The sequence below is a fragment of the Letharia lupina genome, assembly GCF_014066315.1.
Source record: "Letharia lupina isolate WasteWater1 chromosome Unknown contig_3, whole genome shotgun sequence".
In the NCBI taxonomy this organism is placed as follows: Eukaryota; Fungi; Ascomycota; class Lecanoromycetes; order Lecanorales; family Parmeliaceae; genus Letharia; species Letharia lupina.
The window spans coordinates 436,418-461,722 of record NW_023502972.1 but is presented as its reverse complement, the minus strand read 5'-3'; the positions used below and the strand labels follow the sequence as shown (position 1 = coordinate 461,722).

Here is a 25,305-nt window from a genome sequence, read left to right as displayed (position 1 = left end):
GGGAAGATCTCTGGATGGGGACGCGCTTTTAGTATCTTTTGCTGGACATCATGCTCTGGTAATTTACGGGATGTTTTGTTGAAGTTAGGGCCGAGGAAGGGCGGAAGACAGTGGGTGGGATGAGTCGGGCACCACGATGTTGTGGTTGTCTTTGAGATCTTCGTGGTCATGTTGAAAGATGTCGAGCACGTCTTTACTTCTACGGTGGTAATTGCCTTACACAAAGGTTGCGTTACACATACATTTCGAGCCTCGGCTCACCCACAGCAAAGACTCACTCGCCGGATGTGCTCTCCTTCATATGTTCCCACGGCCTCGGCCTAGAACATGGACGGCTTGCGCAGCGAAGTCTACGCTTACAAAAAGAAATGTCATGTGTCTTGCAGCCGCTCTCAGCGCTTCTGCCATCCCCGGTGCCAGCACTGCAGAGCTCATGGCACGACGTCACGCTCCGATAAATTGTCAATCATACGAAGGCCTCTCGCACACATTCCCTACACCCCGCAAGGGAACTCACTCTCCACTTCCCCTCCCCACTCCTTGCTCACAAGACCTACGCCACGGCACCAGCCACCGGCCTAGTCGCTGCCTCAAAACAGCGTGTCCCGACCAGTCGCGTCAATCATCTCCCCCTACGATCTGCGTAAGGGTATCGATCGATGAGCGCCGACATCAAGTCGTCTGCACTACGTGCAGGCCGAATACCTCCAATAGGAGATGGAAGCGGTTTTTGGAGATGTACTTTGTTCGCTTCATACAATGCCCCTCTGCTGTCACAGGCGGAGGCGGAAATCAAAGACTAGTCTCTGAGGGTACTGCAATTACACAAAGAGAGATTCGGGAGAGAGATGGGCGTGGATGTGAAGGTGGTTAGTTGTGCAGTAGGAAGGATGGGGTCGGTGAGGAGGCTGAGGGGTGGGATGACGGCTTTTTGAATGAGGTGTGTCATTCTGAGTCGAGATTGCTGACTGCATTTAAGAACAATTGGTGATGGGAGGCCTTCAGTCTAAGCCAACGCCTTCACAAGAACTCTCTTGCAGAAACCGTGGACGCTCAGCCTCTCTCTCATTCTAGCAAACTCCAGAGATTTCAGCAGTCACCATTGACCCATCGCCTCGAGTCACTCGCGGACACCAACCCCCATCACCGTTCAGACTCGGCATGGCGGCTCTCTGGGACATGAAGTATGTCTCCCTTTCCGCCTTGGGGTCCGATCTCGTCGAGCTCAGGGATCACAGACACCAGGACGGGACCTCTCTCGCGTGAGGATCAAAGCTTAGGCTTGTCTGTCCCTGGCCGTCTGCCTTTTGCGAAGCTTGGTTGTGTTTCTCGGCGGAGAGGCGGCGTGTGGAACGTTTCGGGGGTTCAAAGTGTCGGAGATGAGCGGCGGGTGCTGGGGCCGTGAGGGGCAACGATGATGGTTTGCGCGTTGGTGCTGGGAGGATGCTGGGTGGAGGAGTGGTTGGGTTGAAGCGGTGGATGCGGGGTGGGAATGGGGAGGCGGGTGGCGGTGACGGGGTCTCTGGGTGAGGGAAGTAGTGATGGAGGGCCGAGGAGGCAGGTGCTGCTGTCTCTACTTTCGGGTGGGGATGGCGGCGTCTTTTTTTTATATAAGTCTTCCAATTCCTTTGTGCGAGTTTGATAGGACTGACTATGCGGCAGCATGAATGAAGGATCTGAGAGTACAGCTGGGCTAAGTGGATTTATATCGACAGCTTGGGTGGCAGACTGTTTTCAGGGAGTCATAAATTTATACCCGATATGCTTTCGAAACAGGAATAGATTCTCAAATGCTCAACATGTACCGAAAGGAAGATCGAGATTGGGGAAAAGGTGATTTTAGCAAGAAATCAGAGCGAAAATATACCCTGCAGAAAGTCGATTTGCTTCATTGAGACGAAGAGCAAATTCAGGAAGTATTCCTCAATGGGCAAATCGGAAATCAAGCCTAGAAGCGCCGCATCCATCAGTCCCACAATACCAGCACAAGAAGTGCAAAGATCACGTACCGTTTATTCCCCCTATCGGTCGTCGTTTCAAGATACCTTTGCTTTTCCCAAGCCGTCATCGCATCCCACTTTTGTCGGCGCGAGCTTGCAAACCATTAGTGCATCAACGCAGAAAGAATGAACGAGTGACATACCGGTTCTTGGCCACATAGAAGACCTTTGCGCCGATGAAAAGAGCCATGTTGTAGACACAGATTGCAATCAAGACTTTATTCCCTGTGCGGTAAAGAGGCTTGTCGTTGTTGCGATAGATCTAGAAGACATGTCATTCCATCAGCCACAACGAACAAGCTCGCTCGTTACGACATAAAGCGCGATGAACGATGCACTCACATTCGAGCCAATCACACTGCTAGCCTGCACACACATGTTATACAGCGCCGACGCCACGGTCCTCGTCCTCACGGATCCCGCATTCCGACTCGTGATCGCGACGATGATGGCGTGCACATAGGGCGAGCCGACAAGCAGCGTGCTCAGCGCCCATTTCACCCACGGCCCCGTGTGGCCGGAGATGGTCTCCAAAGCGATCAGGACCGGCAGCGCCCAGATTTGGCTGACGAGACCGGTCAGGAAGCGCTGGTCCGTCTTCTCGGACACCCAGGTCCACCAGAGCAGCTGCACGATGAAGAGCACGTAAGCGGGTATGGTGAGCAGGTTGGTTTCGAAGGTGCCGAAGCCGGCGGCCTTGAGCTGAAGGGTCAGGTACTGCGTCATGGGGTAATTCGGTATCAGCCAGGAGAGGCCGAGGAGGTAGATGGGCCACATGTCGTAGTCGGTTAAACTGTACCAAAGTGCCTTCGGCGACAGCGCCTGACGGTTGTGCATGTCGCCTTTGCTGGGATCGTCGCGAATGATGCGGTTGACCATGATGAGTTCCTCGCGCTCGTCGAACCAGCCTTCTTTCCCCCGGAACCAGCTCTTGGTCTGGGTCGGCGATGGGGGCAGGTATAAGAAGGAAATAAAACCAATGCAGCCGGTGAGGAGACCCTCTGCGCATTATTCGGAGTCAGCATTGCTTATACGAGGTAGGCAATGGAGTTGCGAGCCAGATCTCGGGAGTAGAAAGGTCATTTTGCTCCCGAAACATGTCTTGCGACTCAAATTCAATACCAACTGGGAAAGATCGGCTCCGAAATGTACGTACCTAGGGCGAAGAGCCAGCGCCAGCCCGCGAGGCCGTGGTGGCCGCGCAGGTGGAGGATGCCGAAGGCGAGGAAGGCGGAGACGATGCTGGTGAACTGGTAGGAGACCCAGAAGAAGCTGAGGCGGATGGGCAGTTCGAGGCTTGTGTAGAAGTAGCTCAGGTAGAGGATGTTGTCGGGGATGAAACCGCCTTCCAACAAACCCAGCAATGCTCGACAAGCGAAGAACGAGGAGCGTCCGCTGAGGAAGGCTTGCATGCTTGCAACGATCGACCAAGAGACCATCTGGACCGGGATCCAGCGGTCAGGTCCGAGCTTTTTGGAAATCAATTGGGATGGCAGTTCGGCGCAGAGAAAGCAAATGTAGAAGATTGTTTGGCCCGTGTTGTAATCGTCTGTGTTCATCTTGAGATCGTTGAGCATGTCATCGGAAAGGGCTTGGGATATATTGCCACGATCGAGTTGAAGTGCAAAGAACATCAGGCAAACCCAGGAGCAGATGCGGAGATCCAGCTGGATAGATCAGCGTTGGGCGATTCTGTTACTGACGGTGTTGGAGTGTGCACACACCTTGCGCACCAGCTTTTTCTCCTCCTTGGGCTCCCATTCGAAAGTTGGGTCGTAGCGATGTTTCCCTTCATAGTCCTCAATCGGCGTGTAGAACGTTTCATTACCGAATGTTTCAAACGTTGCATTATGCTTCGACGGGTCAATGCCATGGCCTGTACCCGGAGAATGGTCGAGTGTTTGATGTCCCTTAAATGCGTCCTTCTCCAGACTGCTACTAGTCGAGGAGTTGCCGCGCGCTCTGGATAAAAGAGGGCCAACAGCAATCTCTCCAGAAGCTTTGATGTCCGCGTTGGTTATACTCATGATGCAGAAGGATGCGCTCAGGCGGAGTCTTCTGGCTCAGTAGCATTGCGCCTTTTCAAGGCATGACTACATATATACGAAGCCATTGCCACATCTGAGACCTGCAGACACCCACTATAAGCGGTTGAATGATGCATTGCGATAGAACAATTGCACAATACCTGCGGTATTTTACATGCAGGTTACATGCAAGACGATATTCAGTTTGGCTGATTGGATGGGGCAGGAAGCACGCCATTCCGGCTTGCGCGATAAGATTGGCAGGTCCTACAACGAACGTCATGTCCGCTGCACCTGTCAACATTCGCACCAAGGAATCCCGGCAAAGCACGCAAGTATTCGCAATATCTTATCATCCAATGATGCACTGATCGACGCATATTCACCTTCTTGTTCAAGATATCGGGCAATCCATGCGACCTCTTCAAGCGATTGATATAAGCCCACTCTTCAACGACTGTTCTAGGTCCATCCTCTTTACTAGGGAAACAAAGCCACCATTACGAAATTTGAGACAAAGAAGCAAGCACAGTTCGGCGCAATTTTCACAATGGCTCCTGGAATCGTGGACCCACCCCAAACGGCACCTGCCTCGGATTTTGCGAAGGCTTCTGTTGGACCAAAAGAGGCCTTCATTGGTGGACCGCAAGTCTTCAACAAAACTGCAGAAGAGCAAGGCACTGAGAAACAACCTCCTGCGACCCATCCAAAATACCTACCGGTATGGGACGCGGATACCATGTATATCCCTGCTAGGCTTCATGATTGATATTGGTATCGTTTACCAACCATGTGCCATAGATATCCGCCTCTTGAGCCATTCACGCATTACGAGCATGGCAAGGACGCCGATCCCATGTCTCCGGAAATGTTTCACGAGGCCACCTCAGTCACCGAGCTGACACCATCTACCGGCTCTGAAGTCCGTGGAATCCAGTTGAGCGCTCTGACCAAACAAGGCAAAGACCAGTTGGCCCTCTTCACAGCGCAGAGGAAGGTTGTCGGTAATTCTTCCATTCACAGCCTAAATCCTCAGGCTCTGATGCTCCTCTTCTAGTATTCCGCGACCAAGACTTAGCCGACCTTCCCATCCGTGAAGCACTAGATTTCGGCTCCTACTTCGGGCGCCTGCACATCCATCCCACTAGTGGCGCTCCTAAAGGCTACCCAGAAGTGCACCTGGTCCATCGCGGTGCGGACGACAATACTGCAATGGGGCTTCTCAAAAGTAGGACCAATACCGTCACCTGGCATTCTGACGTGACGTATGAGAACCAGCCACCTGGCACTTCGTTCCTCTATGTTCTCGACACGCCTACGGCAGGCGGAGATACTTTGTTCTCGAATCAGGCTGAGGCGTACAATCGTCTGAGTCCAGAGTTCCAAAAGAGGTTGCATGGGTTGAGGGCATTGCATTCTGGTATGCTTGTGGCATGAGCTCACTAGATTCCGAGTGGGGGGCTGATGCTTCGACCCTAGGACACGAGCAAGCTCAGAATAGCAAGAGCCGAGGTAGCATTGTGCGGAGGGAGCCGGTGACTTCAATACATCCAGTGATCCGTACACATCCCGTAAGTGTTTCGACTCCGGATTTCCCCTGTGTGAATATTGACTCTACTTGCAGGCTACTGGCGAGAAAGCAATTTATGTGAACCCGCAATGTAAGTCATGCGTCTTCGTCTGTCTGAGATCGGCTGACACCATCGCAACAGTCACTCGCCACATCGTTGGGTATAAGCAGGAAGAGAGTGATTTCCTGCTGAAGTTCCTATACGACCATATCGCCCTGGGCCAGGATTTCCAGGCCCGAGTCAAATGGGCACCCAGGACTGTAGTTGTCTGGGATGTAAGCATAACAGGTTGCCATTTGTTGCAGACGGTCGCTGATGCAATGGGTTGTAGAACCGCGTGACGGCTCACTCTGCAACGCTCGATTGGGCGAACGGCCAGCGGCGTCATCTGGCAAGAATTACTCCACAGGCTGAACGTCCGACAGAGACTTCATTCGAGGCTCATCCGGAGAAGGGTAGCGAGTTGACCAAGAACGTTGTGAATGGAAAGAATGGAGTGGCGACCTAGGTTTGGTAGATGGCCTTCCATCATGGTAGCAGGTCGTTACGACTCAATTAGACATACTTGACATGACGTGGTGTTGGTGCCAACAGTACGAGGTTCTTCTCTAATGTCGCAAACGAGAATGCGCCTATTCTCGATCCAAATTTTCATACTCCCACTGTGCCTGGAGCCATTGTCGCTGCTGCTCCTGATCATACTGAAGTTCATTTTCAGCAAACCCTGTGTATCCACCAGAGGCCAGGAAGCGGTTAACTTTCGCGGGGTCATCACCATGCCAGTAACCTCGCATTGAACATGGTTCGCCGTCGCTGAGAGGTATGGAAATACAAAGATTGTTCAGAGCCAGTACGCTCATGCTTCGGAATGCACCTTTCCATGACTTTGGGGTCCAATCTCCAAATATGCGATCTTGAGGGTGGTGTTTGAAAAGAATCATGTAGTCCAGGGAGATCGATTCAAGTGTGCTGATATGCCTCTTAAGGAAAGCCACGAGCTCATCTTCCTCCAAGATCATGTTGCTCAGGCCGACATGTTGGAGACACGGCCAAGCAAGGTGTCCAAGCAGCTTCGCAAGCTTACGAATTTCGGTGTAAGGCATATCGAACCCTAGGTCCAGATGCTTAAGGCCCTGGGCAGCAGTGAGCATTAGAGCAACGTTGCCACCGCCCAAAAACTTGATCCAATTCCACTGGGAATTACCATTTTGCGTGTCGATCTGCAAGCTGATAGTTGCGAGATGTCGAAAGGCGTTGCAAGTATGCATAAGCTCTGTGCTGGCCATATCTAGCACTGTGTATGAAATACCCTGCTTTGCACTATCAGTGACGAATGATCGAAGCTGCTTCAGGTTCAACATTGATGCTGCTTGTGTGAGTACGTAGAAGCCACGATACCAAAACCTGGAGTGCTCCCAATCAACGGCATGCCAACCGGCATTATGAGGCCAGTGTTGTGGATGAATTTGCACTGTCTGCCGACATCGAACTGTCCCCGAGTGAATAATGTTGGATTTATCGTTGAGATCGCAGAATTTAGCGTACTCTCGGCAGTCGTGCCACCAGTACTTGGACTCTGACCATCGACGGTCAGAGATGCCAAAATTTCTCACACTTGGCATGCGTTGGAGAGCGCGGAGAAGGCATAGAAGGTCCGCAGGTAGATACCTGTCAAATGTATCGACATCTAGGCGATGTGGTACTTCCTCGCTTCCTTTCGCGGCTGTAAGTAGAGACCCAAAATTAGGCGGAGCGTCTGATGACCGCGTTAGGTGCGCTCCCTCGTAGGCTTGGAGCTCAATCTGTTCTTTGCATCTCACCTTATACTGAGAAATAGCATATCGTAATGCGTTCTTCGGCCAGATGGTCCTCGATCTATTTTTTAGGAATCTGCGTATATATTTTCCATAAGACCTATCATCGTTGAAAATGGTGAGTAGATCTGGGTCGTATATAGTGCTATCGTAGTATATCTCCTTGACGTACTTGCTGAATACTTGATGCAGCGAAATAGCTGTCAGAGTCTTCTGGTCCTCGGAACTTGAAGATATCCATACCCGTTGCAATAGGAACGGGGACGCTACCTCATTGAAGAGTCTGCACGCTAGGCGTGTGCTCCTAATATCGTCCTTTTTAAGCCATTGACAAACTGAGCCCCACAACTCGAAGGGAAGATAAAGGATTCGCGCCGCATTGTATCCAATGTCCATGTTTGGAGCACAGTCTTGTTCTAAAGGCTGAGCCTGGCAAGGTGTCAAACAAAAATGGCAGTTTGAGGAGTTGAAACTCTCGTTTTCACATGAACTTGAGTATCAACTTGTGACAATATATCGTCTGGTAAACAACCTTCAGGAAAGACGTTAAATAGCGCAAGAAGCTCCACGTTAAAATTTCTGTTGCCGTTGAAGATTTGTACACTTGGGCCAGACTGCCACAACTTCTAGCACCAAGCCTAAGAGCCCAATTCTTTAAAAAAATAAGTAGAGAAGACAAAAATGTTTGCAGATAATCAAGTCCAGCACTACTCAATACATGGGCTTCGGCGGTTCTCAGAGTAAATCAAGTGCAAAGGAAATGGAGCATTCTTATGGTCACGGAGAGAGTATGATTGAGGGAATATTGGCCGTAGGGCTGATATTGTACTAGAGTGGCGAGAGTGGTTGCATTAGCGCCAAGAAGCTTTACGCGATACCGTCACGACAGCAACAGACAAGCGCCCCCGCTGCCTATTCATGGCAAAGTGAGCTTTCGACTCTTCGACCCTTTGACTCATTGTGAAGGCTGACCATGGCTCATAATACACAACAGATGGTGACTTTCAAAACATGAATCTAAGCCCTCGATACTGACGGCGAATGCAGAGCTCATTCCCTGCTCTCGCCTCACGTGCCCCCTTGATACACCCCTTGTTGACGCAGCTATGGTCCAAACCTTCATGAAACGACCTACATCACCACTCGTTTGCGAACCCTTATATACCCCACCCGAAGACATTCTCTACCCTGGATCAGATGAAGAAGCAACACCAGATGAGCGTGAAAGGAAGAGATTGCGAGTGGAGATCCAGGGGCAACAATACCTAAATGGGAGACCGCTATTTATAATAAGTGCGGGCTTGAGAGGGCCTTTCGAGAAGGGATGGGTCAATCCGTGGAGAAGCAAGAAAAGGAAATACGGGATCGATGACATTAGGCGCTTTCCCGAGGCGGGAACGGAGGCCTTCCCAAGGCATTCACATATGGAGGCGGACCCAAGCACCGAAAAAAGGAGATCTGTTGCGGTCTCTGGCTACGGATTGCTCGACTGCGGTTCAGATATCGGAGCACGGTTAGTCACAGAGGCGTCAGGGCAAGAGGAGCCTACGGCCAAACGGAGACGGCATGGAGAGCTCGACGAACCGCCTGGCTATCATGGGAGCCAGAGAAAAGTTGACCAAGGAGTCGCTGCACCCGATAGGGATCAGTATCACTGGCTCAAGACGGACAAGGCCTATCCGCAAGCATGCTTAAGGGAGCACACAAGGTCTTCTACGCCAACTCCAGCAGCCAAACTCCGGAGCAAGTCCCATGCAACGTCTTCTCCGCACCCCAATAATTTGGTTAGAGCGACAACCTTGCCTCCCGGGTCCAATTACCGAAAGCGCCTTTCACGGAGCAAGGAACACGGGCTTAACGTTGGGCATACAAACAGGAGTACGACATCAGCGGCGAGTGAGGAAACCCACGTGGAAACCGTCGAGCTTGCAACGGCCGACCTACTTCCAAGCGCAATAGACATAGCCAGTGACATGCCCTTCAATGTCAGGGAAAGAAGCCTCTCCAAAACAGATACCCTCACTAGATGTGGCTACGATGAGGTCAAACGACTCTCCCAACGAGCTGTTAGACGAGCAGAAATAGAAGATGGGCAGCTCCAAGCAAAGAAATTGTCTGAAGAAGCAGTGGCGCGGGCACTCGAGAGCAACCAGAAAAAGAGCCCGAGCCGATTGACACCATATGTGTCAGAAGCTGTTTTAGGCAATGATGCCGCTAGCAGTGCTGCCTTAAGAGCTGCAAAGGCTCCAAAGCCGAAGCCTTCGCCGCACGCAGTGCCGCCATCTACATATCAGCCCGAGTTCCAATACCGCTATGCCAGCAAGGGGACGTCAACCTCTACATCACCACAAAGAGCTCTTTTCGTCGATGCGCCTGAACAGCCTCAAACCAGATCGAGATCTGATTCATCCTCCTCATCGGGAAGTAGCGCATTTGCCGAAGCACTCGAGGCCGCTCAAAAGAAAGCAGCCTCTAAATCATTTGCATCGTCTAAATCGTCTAGTCCTGCCATTGAAGGCCCAGAGACCAAAAGCGTGAAGAAGAATAGACAAACATTGAGGAGGCTCACATTCACCCCCTCGGGTAGAGCTAAAGTTGCTTCAGCGCGGACGTCTTCAAAGCCTAACTCAAGCTCGTCTACAGCCGAATGTGGTAAGATTGAGATAGAATATCAAGACAAGCCTCTGTCGAATGATCCTCCTATACTACTCAGAACGTCTACCAAGTCTTCAGCTCGGTCTCTCACTAATGGCAACCGGTCTCGAAATTCGATCATCTTCCCAGAAGCTCAGACAGATCCAATTGCACATCCACCCCTTGCACAAGCGCCCTCAGGACCCTCTACAGATCTCTTAGAGACCGACAAACAATCACCGAAAGTCCCGAGCTTTGAGGAAGGCGATTCGTATCTCGATCTGTCTACACAGGCTGCAGCATTGAAGGCTCAACGTTCTTTCCAAGCTGATGTTGTCTCAGCGCTCACCCCTCGCCGCCCCAAGAGAGAAGAGTCAACCTCCGTAGGGTCCATGTCCAGGAAAGCAGAAATCACGCCAATGGCTCATGGCCGACGCGAGACCGAAGCTGCTAATGCTCAGCTTATAAAGCTTTCCGACAGCGATGACGCAGAGCCAATGAGTACCCAAGCGATGGTAGACGCTATGTCACCTTTCGCTGTCACTACCATCAAGAAGCGTTCTCCAGCTGTCCAACAGCGTACCAGCATCATTCTTTCTCCCACAAAGAAAAGGAAGGCAAGATCTCCTACCCAAGCGCCAATCCTTTCTCCCGAATCTCCGACTACGGCCGAATTTCGCACCCACTCCCCTGGCATGTCTACATCACCATCTTCGACGCCCTCGCCATCTCCTGAGAAGTCGCCCCCGCCGATCCCGCTCTCCCATCCCACCAGCAACTCCAAGCCCCCATCATCTCTGACGTCTTTCTCCATTTTGCCAAATGGAACGTTAACGGGAACTAGCTTATATCAGCAGGATGGCCAACAGCGACAAGACCTCCCACACTACGATATCAGTCTTCCGCTCGACCCCTTTGGCTTTGATGATGCTGGTGGTGATGGACAGAGGCAGGGTAATACCTGGGATCTAAATGCCGCAGTTGAGGAAGCAGAAAGCTTTCTGGGAAACTGGGACGTAGAAGTTGAGGCGAGGAGGGAAGGCAATTCGAGCAGGAAGCGGGAGGCTGGGAATAGGAGTATCTTGAAGGGGAGTTCATGATGTTCGAGGCAGTGGTCATGTGTTAGACTGTCAGAGGTGCAGAGAGTGCCTCGGGCCATAAAAGCTAGGTACTGGTGTTGGAAGGGATTGTATATATTCAACGTCATCTAGCGAGCGAGTGCTGTAATAGATACCCCAGTGCGAGCGAACGACTACCAACACTTTCACTGTCCGATCCATCTCCAAGTGCTGTCCACCATACACTGACATTAAGATTAATTCCATACTATGCCGCTATGCCCGCCCTCAGTGCAAACACGCGGTACTCAACCTCAGTCCGGTCCATCCTATGCACGAATCCGAACCCAGACAACCCCACTCGCGACGCTTCAGACAGCAATATCCCTCGCGCGCCACCTCCTCCACGCCCACGCCCACAACCCCACGGCCACCCAGCTCGCAACCGCCATCGCCCAAAACGTACTCCGATAGCACCGAGCCCCATAGCACATCTGCTCCTCCTCGCCCATGATCTGCGACCTCTCCACGCCGGCTTGGTACACCCCGGAATAAACAGCGCCCCAGATCGCGGCCCCGGCCGCCGGCACCACGGCCACGATCCCCCAGTTCGTGCCGAAGTTTTGCACGCCCCATACGACGGAGACGATGATTGGGGAAAGGGAGAAGATGGCGCCGTAGCCGAGGCCGACGAGGGCGGAGACGAGGGGGAAGAGTGGTGGGTGCGATTGGATGGCCGTGGTAGCGAGGATGAGTTGGCCGAGGGAGAAGAGGAGGGTGCTGGTGAGGAGAAACGACATTCGCGAGATTGTGAAGGTCTTTTTTGCTTGGGCGTCGGAGTGGGAGGAGGTGGGGGCGAGGAGGTCGCTTAATGTGCCCGTGAGCAGCCTCGCGAGGGTTGATGTGAGGGCGACGATGGATACGTGTGTTGCGGGCGAGTTGGATGGGGGTATGGAGGCCGAGGGCGGGTATAGAGTGTGGATTATAGTGCCGAGGTTGTTGATGAAGGCTTCACCAGGGCCCGTGGTGAGGAAGAAGCCGGCGGCGAGGAGCCACATTGTGGGATCCGTGAGGAAGATGCGGGTTTCGGTATTCAAGACCATGGTCTTTTTGAGAGCGGTTTCTGAGTTGTGAGCTTTTGTGGCCGGAGAGGACGCTTCTGCGTCATGGTGATGTGGCGAAAGGGTGCCGTAGCCACTGCCGTTCTCGCCATCGTGGAGTAGCGAACGCTGGAGATACGTGCTGTCTTCCAACAACCCATCCCTTTCCATTTCGTCCACAGCATCATCGATCATCTCTTCCTCCCCCACAACCCTTAAGCCCACCGCCCCTACCATGCCCACGGCAAACAGTAGCCCTGCCAGGAACAGAAAGTATCGGAATACGTCCACATCCCCATTCCTCTCGTCCTCTTTCTGAGCGAAGAAATGACTCCCAACCTGACTCTGCCACATCCCGCTCAGCCCAAACGCTGCAATCGGCATCGCCAGCGCCAACCCCTTATGTTTTCCCCTGCCAAAATTCTTCGCGCAAGTCGTCACCGCGCTCAGATACATGCAGCTCGTACCCATTCCCACTCCCACAAAGGCGAGGACCATAATCGTAAACGGCCATCCTCCCTCACTTCGCGGCGGCCCAGCACGATATGTCAATGCCGCGAGCAGGTATCCAACCCCAAAGAACAGTCCCGCGACAAGGGACAGCGGTCTTGGATTATACCGGTCGCAGAGATACCCAAACAGTGGCACGGGCAGATACATCGCCAACTCCGCGGTCGTGCTCACTGCGTTGACCTGGAATTGGCTATATCTCAAATGCTTCAGGAACAACGGTCCGTACAATGAATACGCGGTGATGCTCCCCGCGCATAAACAGCTGAGGATTGCGCTGGCAAAGCTTGCGTATTTGAGCACGTGGCGTCTCATTTTTTTGCGGTCGCGCTCGATGACGCCGTCGACGATATTGCTAAAGAAGGATTCGTCGTCGCGGAGAAGAAGGCCTGCGGGGCGGGAGGATTGGAGGGAGTCATGGGAGGTTGGTGGGCGTCGGTGGGAGTCGAAGTCGAGCTTGTCGATGTGCGGATTGGAGGGGCGACTGGAGCTGCGGGAGGGCATCATTGATTCTGCTCATTGTGACTGTGAGCGGGAGGGAGAGTTATGGAGGTGGAGAAGTTTTCTTTTCTCGTTTCCCAGCCTGTCCGATGCATCTCTGCCTGATCGCCTCACCTGTCGTGATTATATGTACTCCGTACCTTAGGGCCGACAATTTGGCCGCAGGTGATGCACGCTAGTACTAGTGTGGATTTGGATACATCAAGACTCAGTCACAAGGTGAAGTGATAATCGTTTTATGCATGATGGTAAAGCTAAGTACAGTGAAGGCGAAAGGAATGCATACTGTAGCAACGCAATATGGGTATAGTCTGCCGCCCACGAAACTCGCTCCGATCAAATGCATCAACGTAGACCTGTCAAAGCTTCTGAGACAACGCATCTCACATGCTCACGTAACCTTGATCTTCCGCAGGGTCATCAGCCTTCCAGGTTGATGGCATGGTAACTAAGCTCTCTGCTCTGCCCATTTCCGCGTCCTCTTGATACTTAGCATCTTTCCAAATGCGCTTCAAGTACATCCTCAGCGAACGCAACCCTCGCAAGTAGCCCTTGTCGATCCCATCAGGATCGTGAGGTGGACATGGCACACTCTCGGGCAGCTCATCTTCGGCAGTAACGCAGTTGGCGAAGTCGACGATCTTGATGTTGATGCTCGACTTTGCCTTTCGGTGAGTGTCCCCCGAAGCAGTTCGTCCTGTCTTTGCTGATTCGGGACTCCCTTTGACACTGCCATCATAAAGCATGAGTAGACTGCTGGCGTAGAAGCGATAGCCTGGAAGGTCCCGTATGATGTCCTCAAGCTTGGATATCTTCTCCAATAGAATTGCAACATGTGTGGAGACGCTTGTATAGGAGAGCCCATCATACAAGAAGCGAGTAAGAGCGGCCTGAAATTCATGACCAGCTTTCAGGTCTCGTCCATAGTACTTGTCCTCGAAGAGATAAGACTGCTCCTTCACGTTCCATACCTGCATACCACACAGACGGACGCCGAGCTGCTGTGAAGTAGTCGCTTTACACTTGCGCCGTTGGGACTTTTTCTTCTTTTCGTCAGCATCGATCCCGTATTGGCGAGTGCCCATCTTCAGGTCCAGCACACAAGGTTTATCCATGCCAGATGTCAAGTCTTCGAGCAATAAAAAGTGCTGGACCCTCTCATCTGGCTGAAGCTGAGCTTGCTTGGGGTTAGAGGGCGTCAAAGAAAGCCTTTCCATCCCGAAGGAATCGTGGGCGAGGGAAGAATATTTGGCAGCATTCGATGTGTTCTGGCCTTGACCATCATCGGACTTGCCCGGCGTTTGAGAGTCAGTAGGAATTGGACGTTCTCTCTTCGCTAGAGCTCCAGCCGCGGATGGAACATCCATATCCATGGCAAACATAGCATCCTCTTCGTCACCCCCGTACCCATCTTCATAGTACTCCAGCTCACCTCGGTCATTGCTGTCCATGTTGCCCTTGCGGCGCAAATTCACATCTGAACGGCGTCGTTGGATTATTCGAGACTCAGATATTGGCATGCCGTTTGATTCCCCATTGACTGCTAAGCCTGTCTGAAGGTCTTCCGTTTTGGCATTAGCTGGCTGACTTTGACGGACCAAGTCGTCATGACATTGCTGAGACAGGGATGAACTCTCGGCACCTGCCTCCAGCGTCGCCTCAGACTTTAAACCTGTGTTAGCGTCCTTGGTATCTAGTTCACCTTGACTCTTGTCATGTATTGGACTGAGGATCGATGTTCCTTTCGTAGGCGGACGCCTATGGTCACTTTCTTCAATTACTCTCTGCAACCCTTGACGTCCGCTTCGAGGTCGGCGACGAATTGGCGGGCCGAAGACCTCGCGAAGAATCTGTTCCTGCAACTTCGTATTCACTGTAGTAGCGCCCCAACTAGCATTGTGCTTGTGAAGCGATGGTCGGGCTTCTTGTCCATTGACTTGGTCTCCCAACCCGGAACCACCGCCCTGTCCACCTGGAGCATTCTGGTCAACGTGCGAATTGTGATCACTGATAGATACTCCACTACTTAACCCACTGGTACGTGACGGGAGTGGATACAAATTTTCGGGGATGATGTGTCGATTATTCGCAAAGATGACCTGAGGGACAGGTCCATTTTGCTGTGAGCGACTCACCATTCGAGGCGGCTCCTCGGAACTCTGAAGGTTAGATTCTGGGTGAGGCTGACTGCGATTCTCGCCTAGAGAAGCCAGACCAATCTCAGGCTCATCACGCTCAAGTCCGGGCGATGGCTTCGCGGCACCCTCTGCTGAAGCCACTTCGCCTTCCACATTCGCCCTTTTAGTCTTGGGCGCTTTGCGATAAGTTACATTCAGAACTCCGATGTACCTAATCAACTCAATTAGCAAATGACACCAACTCGAACTTGCGAAGGAGAAGGCTGCGCATGCCTAAATATTCGGGATTTTGGAGCTTGCACGCATCTGTTGAGAATTGTAATGAGCATACCTAGGTAGAAATTTCAAGAGATCAGGGTGTTGACGTTCAATGACTTCGTAGAACTCATTTTCTCTATTCGTGAGCTGTTTGCAGACTGCACGTTTCGAGAATCGAAACACCGTTGTATGTCCGCCTACTTGATGATTGTAAGGTTTCAGTTCGACCGCACCTAAAGGGGCTTTAGGGCCACGATGGGCCTTTCGCGACCGGGCCAGCAGATAAGATTGCCTGGTTTTCGGCGACGCTCTTGGTGTTGCCTCGGCATCGTCTGTCAGACTGGAGTCTTCGTTTAGAGTTGAGCCCTTGGTCTCGTCTAAGGATTCGTACTCAGAATCTGAAGCTGATGAGAATCCGGTCTCTGAATATCCATCGGTATCCGGCTCTGCAGAGGATGGGCGAGCTTTCTGTAAGTCCCCATGCAAGTAGCGGTTCTTGTTGTGGACTTGTAGTGCTATGTCAACATCTTCAGCTTTTTCATCCTCACATGTGATCGGCAATGCTGGATCTGGCAGATTTGACTCTGTTTCTAATTGAGCATCTTTGCGTTTTCTCGCATCATCAATACTGATATCCTCCAAGGCGTCTGGGGAAGGCGCCTGATGGGGATAGTAGAGAGCTGATGAGATGTGCTCAGACTCGTCTTCTTCGTTCTCTGGCTCCCCCGTTAATTTTGGTAGATCTGCCATGTCAGAACCCTCTTCTCTAGGACTTTGGGCCTCTCGGTACTGTCTAGTATTCTGTTTGTCTTTCGACATGAGGCTGATGCCTGTAGACTTGGGTTGAGTAAGCCTAAACTTGTCGTGGAACGGCGTAGTGAGATTGTGATAATCTCTGATTTCCTCAAGGAGTCGCGCAGGAATGTTGTGTTCAGTTACAACCTCAGCCTTTTCCTGCCCTTTTAATATTGCGGGTCTGAAATCGTCTATAGCGAGGTCTGTGTCACTTTGAGACTTTCTTAGGCCGTTGGCGCTGGGGTTTGCGGTCGAAGATGTTCGCGACAATTGCTGATGCAATTGAGGCTGTTTATTTTGCTGGGTATGTCTCTGTTCCTGCGAGGAGCGTACTAGAAGGGGCTCCTCAAGAGACCCTGAAGCTTCGTCTCTGTCATGGCTCTCGCTGAGGACTTGTCGACCCTCATGCCCCGATCTGAAGGCCTCATCTGCTCGCGTGCCGGTCCCACCAGGAAAGGGATCGATATCGTTATCTGAATTTGTTCTCTGTCTCTCCTGGCCCTTTTTGATGTCATGGGAAGATTTGTTCTCTTTGAAAAGACCAAGCACGTGGCTTGATTTCCGGCTTCTGGCGTGCGAAGACGGCTCCGCATCTGCCATGGTTGCCTCAATTCTCTTTTCAACGCGGCTCTGACTGCTACGGCTAGAACTGCGATTCCTTTTCTCCTCAGAAAAGGCCTCCTCTCTTGCTCCCATAGCCGAATGACGCTCGCGACTTGGCCCAACCGGAGTCTGTACCCCCTCCTGACCCCATGTTCCTGACATGCGTGTGCTGTTTGCGATTCCGTTAGACTTGGTGCGCGGTATGTATGGCAGCGGTGTAATCTTGTTGGCAGGAGGATGGTTGTAAGCTTGCTGAGACTGTTCCAGCCAAGATCTGATGTGCGACCTGTCTTGACTGTATGAAGATGCCGGCAATGCTTGATTATACCCTGTCGGCTTATCAGGAATCTGTGTGCCGGGTTCTGAAAGAGAGCTTGAGAAGAGGCTAGTTGCTGCTCCGGAGGAAGGATATGGATATCTTTTGAAATCTAGTCGAGATGAGACTGAGCCTGGATACGGTTGATCTGGGAGATCTAATGATACCGCGGCTTCCTGTGGAATATTCTCAAGATCGGTATTGCCTAAGTTGGTGGGAGGAAGGCGCGGGGTGTTTGGGTCGCTTCCCTCATAATCATCGAGCACGCCATTGCTGCTCAGAGTATGAGGATGGCCATTCTCGTGATTGAAACTGTCTGCTATTGGTGGGATTGCGTCTGCCTCATCATGCTGAGCGAGCGCGGAGCCCGTTATCGCCTCTGGCTTCGCCTTGGATGTTGTGCTCGGAACATGATTGCTGTCACAGGCTGCCCCAAAAGACCTCACCAATTTAGGAGGTGAGGAGTTTTCTGAAGCAGGAGAAGGTTTTGACATGAGTTGAACATTGGCAGACGGCTTGGGAAGCCTTCATCAGTGGAGGGAGAGGGAAGGGTTGACATTTGAAAGATATGGAAAAGATATGATGCCGTAGGGCTCGGCGCACCAGGCGGGCGGGGAAGATCCGCAAGGATCTTGATTCCCTTTGTTGACCGCTTTTTGTTGCGACGTGTTCCTGAATTCTTTCAAACGCTCTAATCTACACCTTTCTGGTAGCCACGTTTCTCGAGGTGCCGTTCTACAGGTTGCACTGGTTGGAGGACATTGACAATCTACTCGCTCAGGAGGTTTCAAGGGCAAGCCAGAGGATGCGGCGGGAGCCCGGAAAGAAGTTAGGAACATGGAGCCTGGCACCCGGAGAGTATACATCTGACCTCTGCTGCAGAGCACGGAGCCGTCTCCAGAATCAAAGTGCTCAGACTGTCTGGATCGCATGTCAATTTTATCGCTCATGCAGAAAGGCTATGCTGTGGTACGAAGCCCCTGCTCCCAATAGTGCCTCGCTGCCAATCATTGCCCAACGTGCCTCGTGCTTTGTTCGCCCTTGCAGTGTCAACGTGCGCGTTGATTATTCGTGCTCCGCAAGGGGACCCTTGGACGTGTCATATAATCGTCCAAGAAGTTCCCAGTCTGTTTTCCTTGTTTGGCGCTTGGATGATCTCTAGTAGTGACGGTATCCGTCATCAAAACGCCACGGAGTCTGTCTTCCTTCGAGCGTGGCAACCACATGGAAAGCGCGAGCGCTTTTAGCAAGTCTAATCATAGGCATTATGGACTCAAATTAGGACGCTGGCTCTTCAGGCCATGCGGTCTGTCCAGTCTGTCTCGGACGTGCGTCGCAGTCAGATCACTTCACGTTCACCATCCAATTTGCACCCAGGGAGCTGTTCGGGGATATAAAGCCAGGAAGGGGCTGACCATCGGGGTCGGGGCGTTCCGCACGCTCTAGGGAAGTACTGATCTCTTGAGATTAGTGCCGACAACAATCTATAGATCTCTGAGTGAGCACGAGTTGGCTATCATCGACACCGTACTTTCTCGTCAAGCCAGGACGCAAAATACGAAGCAGGCAAGAATCGCAGTCATGAGCAGCTTACATTGTGACATCATTGATTGGATCAACAACCCAGAGCAACAACGAGTTGACATGCGGAGGCCACCGAACAAGTCCCGCAAATTATATAAAGAAGTATAACACAAATGCGTCAAAATATCGTTGGTGCTCATGGAGAAGTGGCACTTGGAGGGCCAGAGAGCAGTAATACGAGCGAGACGAGGCTCTCGCAGCAGCAAATCCGTGGGTATCATTGCAAGGCGTCCAGAGCCCACGTTCTAAGCGGCTGTGACGATTAAACTTTTCTAACCTCAATCTTCGCTCGCCCTCTGGACAAATACTGATCGTTGTGAATCTTCCGCAACAACACAGCCTTTTCTTTCCTCAATCCATCTTAATCATCAGACTTCCCATGATCCTCTATCCCTCCATCGACACGTCCTCCTGCTTCGCACCCTTCCCACCTGATATCCAAAGAACGTTGTTGCACCTAGATACTCAACGAATCAGCACTTGTACTTCATCTCCTCAACGCGCCTTGGCCCCCATCAAGCTTCCTAGCTTACCGTATCAGGACCTGCCCCAAAGTACCTGTGCTTTTGCCATCAATGAACTCTTCTGTATTCGACAGCTGGATGTTCATGTACGAGTCGACGCTTATTAGGCGACCGTGATATTCGGTCTGGCCCCATTTGAGACGGATTATGACTGGCTCGTTGACTCTGTAGATGAGCGGGACCGTTAGCCGGTAGTCTCCACATGCGCGCAAGGGCCTTATGTCAAGACATAGATTGGGACCTAAACACAAATCGACATCCAGGCCACAGAGATCCTGAGGGAGGTCAGTGCGAAGTAGACCTACAGTGACTGCAGCATGGGCCGCGGGTTGACTGGGACTGACTGTGTCCAGTCAGCGATCGGACCCAAAGCGCATATTCTAGGAAGAAGGCGTCCAAGCCGAGAAGATTGATAGGAAACTTACTGCCATTCCGTAGAGACAGACAATTGTTTGACCTGGTGTGCTGCAAGATTTGGTGCTGGCTTGTGCTAGAAACCCCGGAGGATGGATTGGCCGATCCCGAAATGACGCGCGGTTACTTTAGGCGAGAGCATACTTTAGGCTTCCCACCTACTTTATGCTTTCCGACTATCGCATACAGCAAACAGCGATGGACATGAGGCAGCATCTTGTTGTTCTCTGCCCAGACGACTGAGGTCAGAGATTTGGTTTTGAAAAGCTTCAGGCAACGATCTGAGCGATCATGGCATCGCAAACGCCGGCCGTTGTCATCGACAAGTAAGCGTCAGGCATGCCTACAACTTTGCAGAGTCCAATATGCTAATATTGGAGCAGTGGTACAGGTTTCTCAAAGCTGGGTATGTATCTTCAGTTACAAGACTAGCACAATTTGCGCTGGTTCTGATGTATACTAGGCTTTGCGGGCAATGATTCTCCTTCCTTCGTTTTTCCAACAGCAATAGCAACAAAAGGCGGTCCTGGAGGAGCTGGTGGCTCTGGGTCTGGAAGACCCGCCGTTGCAAACAAGCCCTCGTTCCTCACTGGGGGAACAGGTTCTGGTGGTGCCTTGTCTTCGAAGAGGGGTACTGAGGATCTGGATTTCTTCATTGGAGACGAGGCATTGGCTGCAGCGAGTGGGCCTGGTATGAGAAATATACTGGATGGCGCTCGGCCCTGAACTGACTCCAGTAGGCTATGGCATACATTATCCTGTAAGGCATGGACAAGTTGAAAACTGGGTTGGTCTCCCCAACTTTGGCGCCGGGATGCACCAGCTGACATATGTAGGATTACATGGAGCGCTTCTGGTCCAACTCAATCTTCAAATACCTTCGCGTCGAACCGGAAGACCACTACTTCTTACTCACGGAACCTGTTCGTCCCTTCTGCCTATAACAACATGCTACCACTAACAACGTATAGCCATTGAACCCACCCGAAAATCGAGAGAATACCGCAGAGATCATGTTTGAGTCTTTCAATTGCGCCGGTCTCTACATTGCCGTGCAAGCTGTCCTTGCGCTGGCAGCCTCGTGGACATCTTCCAAGGTCTCAGATCGTTCGTTGACCGGCACTGTTATTGACTCAGGAGATGGAGTAACGCATGTCATACCGGTAGCAGAAGGATATGTTATCGGCAGCTCCATCAAGAGCATACCTATCGCAGGCCGAGACATCACATACTTTGTACAATCCCTGCTCCGAGACCGTGGGGAAGCAGACAGCAGCTTGAAGACCGCGGAGAGGGTCAAAGAGGAATACTGTTACGTATGTCCAGATATAGTCAAGGAATTTTCAAGATTCGACCGGGAGCCAGATCGATTCCTAAAACACACGGTCACCTCGCCAAATGGACGAAGCATTACCGTGGACGTCGGGTATGAGCGTTTTCTGGCCCCTGAGATCTTCTTCAACCCCGAAATCTATTCCTCCGACTTTCTCACACCGCTACCTACGGTTGTCGATGGGGTCATTCAATCGTCGCCAATCGATGTCAGGAGAGGTCTCTACAAGAACATCGTGCTCTCAGGTGGCTCCACTCTGTACAAAGATTTCGGCAGACGATTACAACGGGATATCAAGCATATGGTGGACGCGAGAATTCGAGCATCCGAAGTCCGAAGTGGCGGAAAGAAGAGCGGTGGTCTGGAAGTGCAGGTTGTGACGCATAAGAGGCAACGGCATGGCCCATGGTTTGGAGGAAGCTTGCTGGGGCAGACCCCTGAGTTCAGGAGTTACTGTCATACCAAAGCAGAATATGATGAGATTGGGCCAAGCATCGTGAGAAGGTTCAACCTGATCGGAGGGCCTGGCAGTACGTGATATTGTGCGATAGCTATGCTTAGCGTGTATAACATTAAGCAAAGTGGGGTTCGCCATTCTTTCACGACCAAATTAATCGCATCTTCCATTGCCTGTGCGGTCCCAGTTCGATGGTCGTTGAGCGCAGCTTCCCATATGTTGTAAGCCTAGTCCCATAGGTGTTCATTCTCCGGCGGAGAAAGTACCCCGCAACCCCCATTTGGTCGCATAGAAACGTATGGGCTCAACGGACTTCCAGCTTCGGTTCTAACATGATTATCATCAGGGAAGTGCCTCTAAATGTCTGTCCATATGAGTAATTACTAGTTGATTCCTTTGAGCCCAGTGAAGGTTGCTCTCGAATCCCGCCACCGGACCCCACTGCAAGCTCGGCCGAACCCCTCGTGCCCCTGTCATTGAATTAGTGAGCAACGACAAAGGTACCCTCGTACCTCTATTTTCAGACATTCCAGGGGAACCACTACCTGTGTACCTTTCTTCTACATCAACTTCAGTCTGACCTCATAACGACGTCTAGCTAGTTCTACATTTTACGATCCTTACCCACTCGGCCATCCAGCCAAGTCCATACCAATCATGGGTCCACCAACACATTGATCTACATTCCTCCACAACCAGATCCAGAGAAATTTCTTCAACAAAACCACCTAATACATCTACGGCACTCGAGACACAACCAACCCTTGTACAGCTTCGACATTGAGTGGATCCGCCGGCCACAATGACTCAGCTCTTCAGCTCTTCATCCTCGAGTTCCTCCGCGATGCACAATGAGAAACGGAACTTTTCTGGCATGTCGAGCTCCTCACGGCAGACGAATGGCTCAAAAGATTTTCCTCAGAGAATTAAGAATTTTTTTCGCATCACCAGTTCGGGAAACAACACTGTTATCGGCACTGACGGCCTTCCGACCCCCAAGTCCGAGACAAAGTCCTTTAGACAGTCACGCTTTCTCGGTGGTATAACTCGCAATAGGTCACAGACAGTAGCCAGTGAAGGAGATCCTTTGGAGAACGGCATGTCGCCCACGGCGCTGGCGAACCCCTATTTTGCTCACCAAGGACCCCCCACATTGAGACATCACAATGACAGCAGCGTGCCTCCTTCGCCACCAGATACACCTGTTCATACAAAGGTGGAAGCTGTGAGCGGTGCGAATGATCAGGCCACAGCAGCAGGGAAGGAAGAGCTGGCTCGACAATTACGACGAGTGGCATCTGCTCCCAATGCTCAAGGGCTGTTTCAGAGCTCAAAACACAATGAGAGACCATCAACAGCGGGGTTAGGGAAGGAACCGCTGGCGCAGAATGGAGAAGATTCGTCACTAAGCATGGCGGACCACAACAAAGGTCATCTGTTACCTGTACCAAATGCGGATGGCAAGCTACCTTCTCCGGGACAATTACGGCAATCGATAGCGTTTCGCAGAACATACAGCTCAAACTCGATAAAAGTTAGAGAAGTGGAGGTTGGACCTGCAAGCTTTGACAAAATCAAGTTAATCGGCAAGGGAGACGTAGGGAAGGTATACCTTGTCCGCGAGAAACGGTCAAGTCGATTATATGCCATGAAGGGTATGCAAGAGTTCGTATTCTGGAGGCTCAACGCTCTACTGACATTGAGGCAGTCCTAAGCAAGAAAGAGATGATCAAGAGGAACAAGATCAAGCGTGCACTGGCAGAGCAAGAAATCTTGGCTACCAGCAATCATCCGTTCATTGTCACCTTGTACCACTCGTTTCAGTCAGAGGATCATCTTTATCTTTGCATGGAGTATTGCAGTGGAGGGGAGTTTTTTAGAGGTCAGTTGGAGATGTGATTTTTAGAAACCAAAGCTAATGGATGTAGCACTGCAAACACGGCCAGGGAAATGCATTCCGGAGGACGATGCTCGTTTCTACGCAGGCGAAGTCACGGCAGCACTCGAATATCTACATTTGATGGGCTTCATATATCGAGACCTAAAGCCCGAAAGTCAGTCGCGTAGATTCCCTCACAGGAGCTGCAAGCTGACAACGATAGACATCCTGTTACATCAGTCTGGCCACATCATGTTGTCAGACTTTGACCTTTCGAAACAGTCTGGCCCTGACGGCGCCCCAAAAATGATCATCGGCCGCAACGGTGCCACTCCGACCTCCCTACCCACAATCGACACCAAATCCTGCATAGCAAATTTCCGAACCAACTCTTTCGTCGGTACAGAAGAATACATTGCACCAGAGGTCATTAAAGGTTGCGGTCACACAAGTGCAGTGGACTGGTGGACGCTTGGGATATTGGTGTATGAAATGCTCTTCGGCACCACACCATTCAAGGGCAAAAGCCGGAATCAAACATTCGCCAACATTCTCCGCGATGACGTGCCATTCCCAGAACATTCCGGTGCTCCGCAAATATCGCAGTATGTCCCCATATTCTCCTCTTTGGCTCAAAATCCAAGGTCAGGTGCTGACCCTATGCTTCTAGCCTCTGCAAGTCTCTCATCCGCAAACTCCTCATTAAAGATGAGCTCCGCCGCATCGGTTCCCGCGCCGGCGCGTCCGACGTGAAAACCCACCCATTTTTTCGCTCAACTCAATGGGCTCTTCTCCGTCACATGAAACCACCCATGATTCCTCACCAAGGCCGTGCTATTGACACTGTAAACTTCCGAAATGTCAAAGAGTCGAATAGCAGTATGGACATGGGTACTGGGACAGGCCTAGGCGGAGGCGTTAGCAAGGATGGCATGCTGGGCGTACCGGGAAGTGCGCTGAAGGGCGTACCGCTGGATAGCGGTATTGCGACGCCGGCAGGGGAGATAGCGGATCCGTTTGAGGAGTTCAATAGTGTTACGTTGCATCATGATGACGATGATGGGGGAGGAGGGAGAAGAAGATGATGAATGCGCTAGGTCCATGCGGGAGTATACAGGGACTGTGGAAAGGGAGTTTGCCCGTTTAGCGTAGCAATCATATGTATGAGACTGCCCTCTCTATCAAGTGATGAACGGGTATTGGGGTCTGTGTTTGGCAGGAAAATCACACGCAATTGCAGAGCTAAAAAAGAGGTCTCTCACGAACAACGCTCCGCATCTGCAAGCCCGGCATCTCACTCCTGGCAGCAGCACCTCCCTGGGCGATCCAAGAGATAATGAATTACACATGAGTAAGCGTCCGAAGATTCCCCCCTCTGCATCCTCTACTGCACCAGAGACGGTCCTTGTTCGATTCTCCACTCGGGCATACCTTATGACATTCGTTTTCCTATTTCGTGTTAAGATGGTGTACATGTCGCGCTATCGAATTCAATTCTGTGAGGGATCATTGTTTTTGCCTCAGAGAGGAGGAAAGAGTCCGAAGAGGTGTTGATTGAGCGGTTTTGATGGGTAGGTGGGTGGGTGTGGTATTGGGCGAGGCGAGGACTAAGGCGGTCGTTGAAGAAAGACGCGGGTTCTGTTCCTCAAAAGGCTTGGGTCGGCAGAGCTTCTTTGCAGGAAGATACGGAATGGTGACATGCCTCCCCTCTCACCTCTCGTCCGCCGATTTCGCGCGTCAAAACTCTTCCAACCGGCCGCACTTCCACGACGTCCACATACCCTTCGGA

At 51.7% G+C, this 25,305-nt stretch overlaps 9 protein-coding genes across 9 annotated transcripts; 4 read left to right on the top strand and 5 right to left on the bottom strand.

Moving 5' to 3' along the window:
* Positions 1 to 1,923: 1,923 nt before the first annotated feature.
* On the bottom strand, positions 1,924 to 4,027 carry HO133_007047 (uncharacterized protein; the record flags this gene model as incomplete). The annotated part of the gene is made up of 6 exons (XM_037297942.1): positions 1,924 to 1,948; positions 2,010 to 2,093; positions 2,144 to 2,262; positions 2,343 to 3,001; positions 3,157 to 3,667; positions 3,725 to 4,027. 6 exons carry the CDS (start codon positions 4,025 to 4,027, stop codon positions 1,924 to 1,926), a joined length of 1,701 nt encoding a protein of 566 aa, XP_037156577.1.
* Positions 4,028 to 4,577: 550 nt separating this feature from the next.
* On the top strand, positions 4,578 to 6,106 carry HO133_007046 (uncharacterized protein; the record flags this gene model as incomplete). Its single annotated transcript, XM_037297941.1, has 7 exons — positions 4,578 to 4,768; positions 4,829 to 5,031; positions 5,085 to 5,447; positions 5,507 to 5,598; positions 5,652 to 5,688; positions 5,740 to 5,873; positions 5,930 to 6,106. The coding sequence occupies 7 exons, from the start codon at positions 4,578 to 4,580 to the stop codon at positions 6,104 to 6,106; spliced, it is 1,197 nt and encodes a 398-aa protein (XP_037156576.1).
* Positions 6,107 to 6,230: 124 nt separating this feature from the next.
* Positions 6,231 to 7,808, bottom strand: HO133_007045 (uncharacterized protein; the record flags this gene model as incomplete). The annotated part of the gene is made up of 2 exons (XM_037297940.1): positions 6,231 to 7,002; positions 7,267 to 7,808. The coding sequence occupies 2 exons, from the start codon at positions 7,806 to 7,808 to the stop codon at positions 6,231 to 6,233; spliced, it is 1,314 nt and encodes a 437-aa protein (XP_037156575.1).
* Positions 7,809 to 8,518: 710 nt separating this feature from the next.
* On the top strand, positions 8,519 to 11,146 carry HO133_007044 (uncharacterized protein; the record flags this gene model as incomplete). The annotated part of the gene is made up of 1 exon (XM_037297939.1): positions 8,519 to 11,146. The coding sequence occupies one exon, from the start codon at positions 8,519 to 8,521 to the stop codon at positions 11,144 to 11,146; it is 2,628 nt and encodes an 875-aa protein (XP_037156574.1).
* A 329-nt stretch (positions 11,147 to 11,475) lies between these two features.
* On the bottom strand, positions 11,476 to 13,218 carry HO133_007043 (uncharacterized protein; the record flags this gene model as incomplete). The annotated part of the gene is made up of 1 exon (XM_037297938.1): positions 11,476 to 13,218. The coding sequence occupies one exon, from the start codon at positions 13,216 to 13,218 to the stop codon at positions 11,476 to 11,478; it is 1,743 nt and encodes a 580-aa protein (XP_037156573.1).
* A 380-nt stretch (positions 13,219 to 13,598) lies between these two features.
* HO133_007042 (uncharacterized protein) lies at positions 13,599 to 17,819 on the bottom strand (the record flags this gene model as incomplete). Its single annotated transcript, XM_037297937.1, has 2 exons — positions 13,599 to 15,564; positions 15,685 to 17,819. 2 exons carry the CDS (start codon positions 17,817 to 17,819, stop codon positions 13,599 to 13,601), a joined length of 4,101 nt encoding a protein of 1,366 aa, XP_037156572.1.
* Positions 17,820 to 19,296: 1,477 nt separating this feature from the next.
* HO133_007041 (uncharacterized protein) lies at positions 19,297 to 19,864 on the bottom strand (the record flags this gene model as incomplete). The annotated part of the gene is made up of 4 exons (XM_037297936.1): positions 19,297 to 19,366; positions 19,443 to 19,598; positions 19,739 to 19,776; positions 19,859 to 19,864. The coding sequence occupies 4 exons, from the start codon at positions 19,862 to 19,864 to the stop codon at positions 19,297 to 19,299; spliced, it is 270 nt and encodes an 89-aa protein (XP_037156571.1).
* A 274-nt stretch (positions 19,865 to 20,138) lies between these two features.
* HO133_007040 (uncharacterized protein) lies at positions 20,139 to 21,718 on the top strand (the record flags this gene model as incomplete). The annotated part of the gene is made up of 6 exons (XM_037297935.1): positions 20,139 to 20,173; positions 20,231 to 20,253; positions 20,311 to 20,538; positions 20,588 to 20,634; positions 20,684 to 20,770; positions 20,819 to 21,718. 6 exons carry the CDS (start codon positions 20,139 to 20,141, stop codon positions 21,716 to 21,718), a joined length of 1,320 nt encoding a protein of 439 aa, XP_037156570.1.
* A 721-nt stretch (positions 21,719 to 22,439) lies between these two features.
* On the top strand, positions 22,440 to 24,601 carry HO133_007039 (uncharacterized protein; the record flags this gene model as incomplete). Its single annotated transcript, XM_037297934.1, has 5 exons — positions 22,440 to 23,292; positions 23,346 to 23,519; positions 23,566 to 23,691; positions 23,740 to 24,121; positions 24,187 to 24,601. The coding sequence occupies 5 exons, from the start codon at positions 22,440 to 22,442 to the stop codon at positions 24,599 to 24,601; spliced, it is 1,950 nt and encodes a 649-aa protein (XP_037156569.1).
* Positions 24,602 to 25,305: the final 704 nt, after the last annotated feature.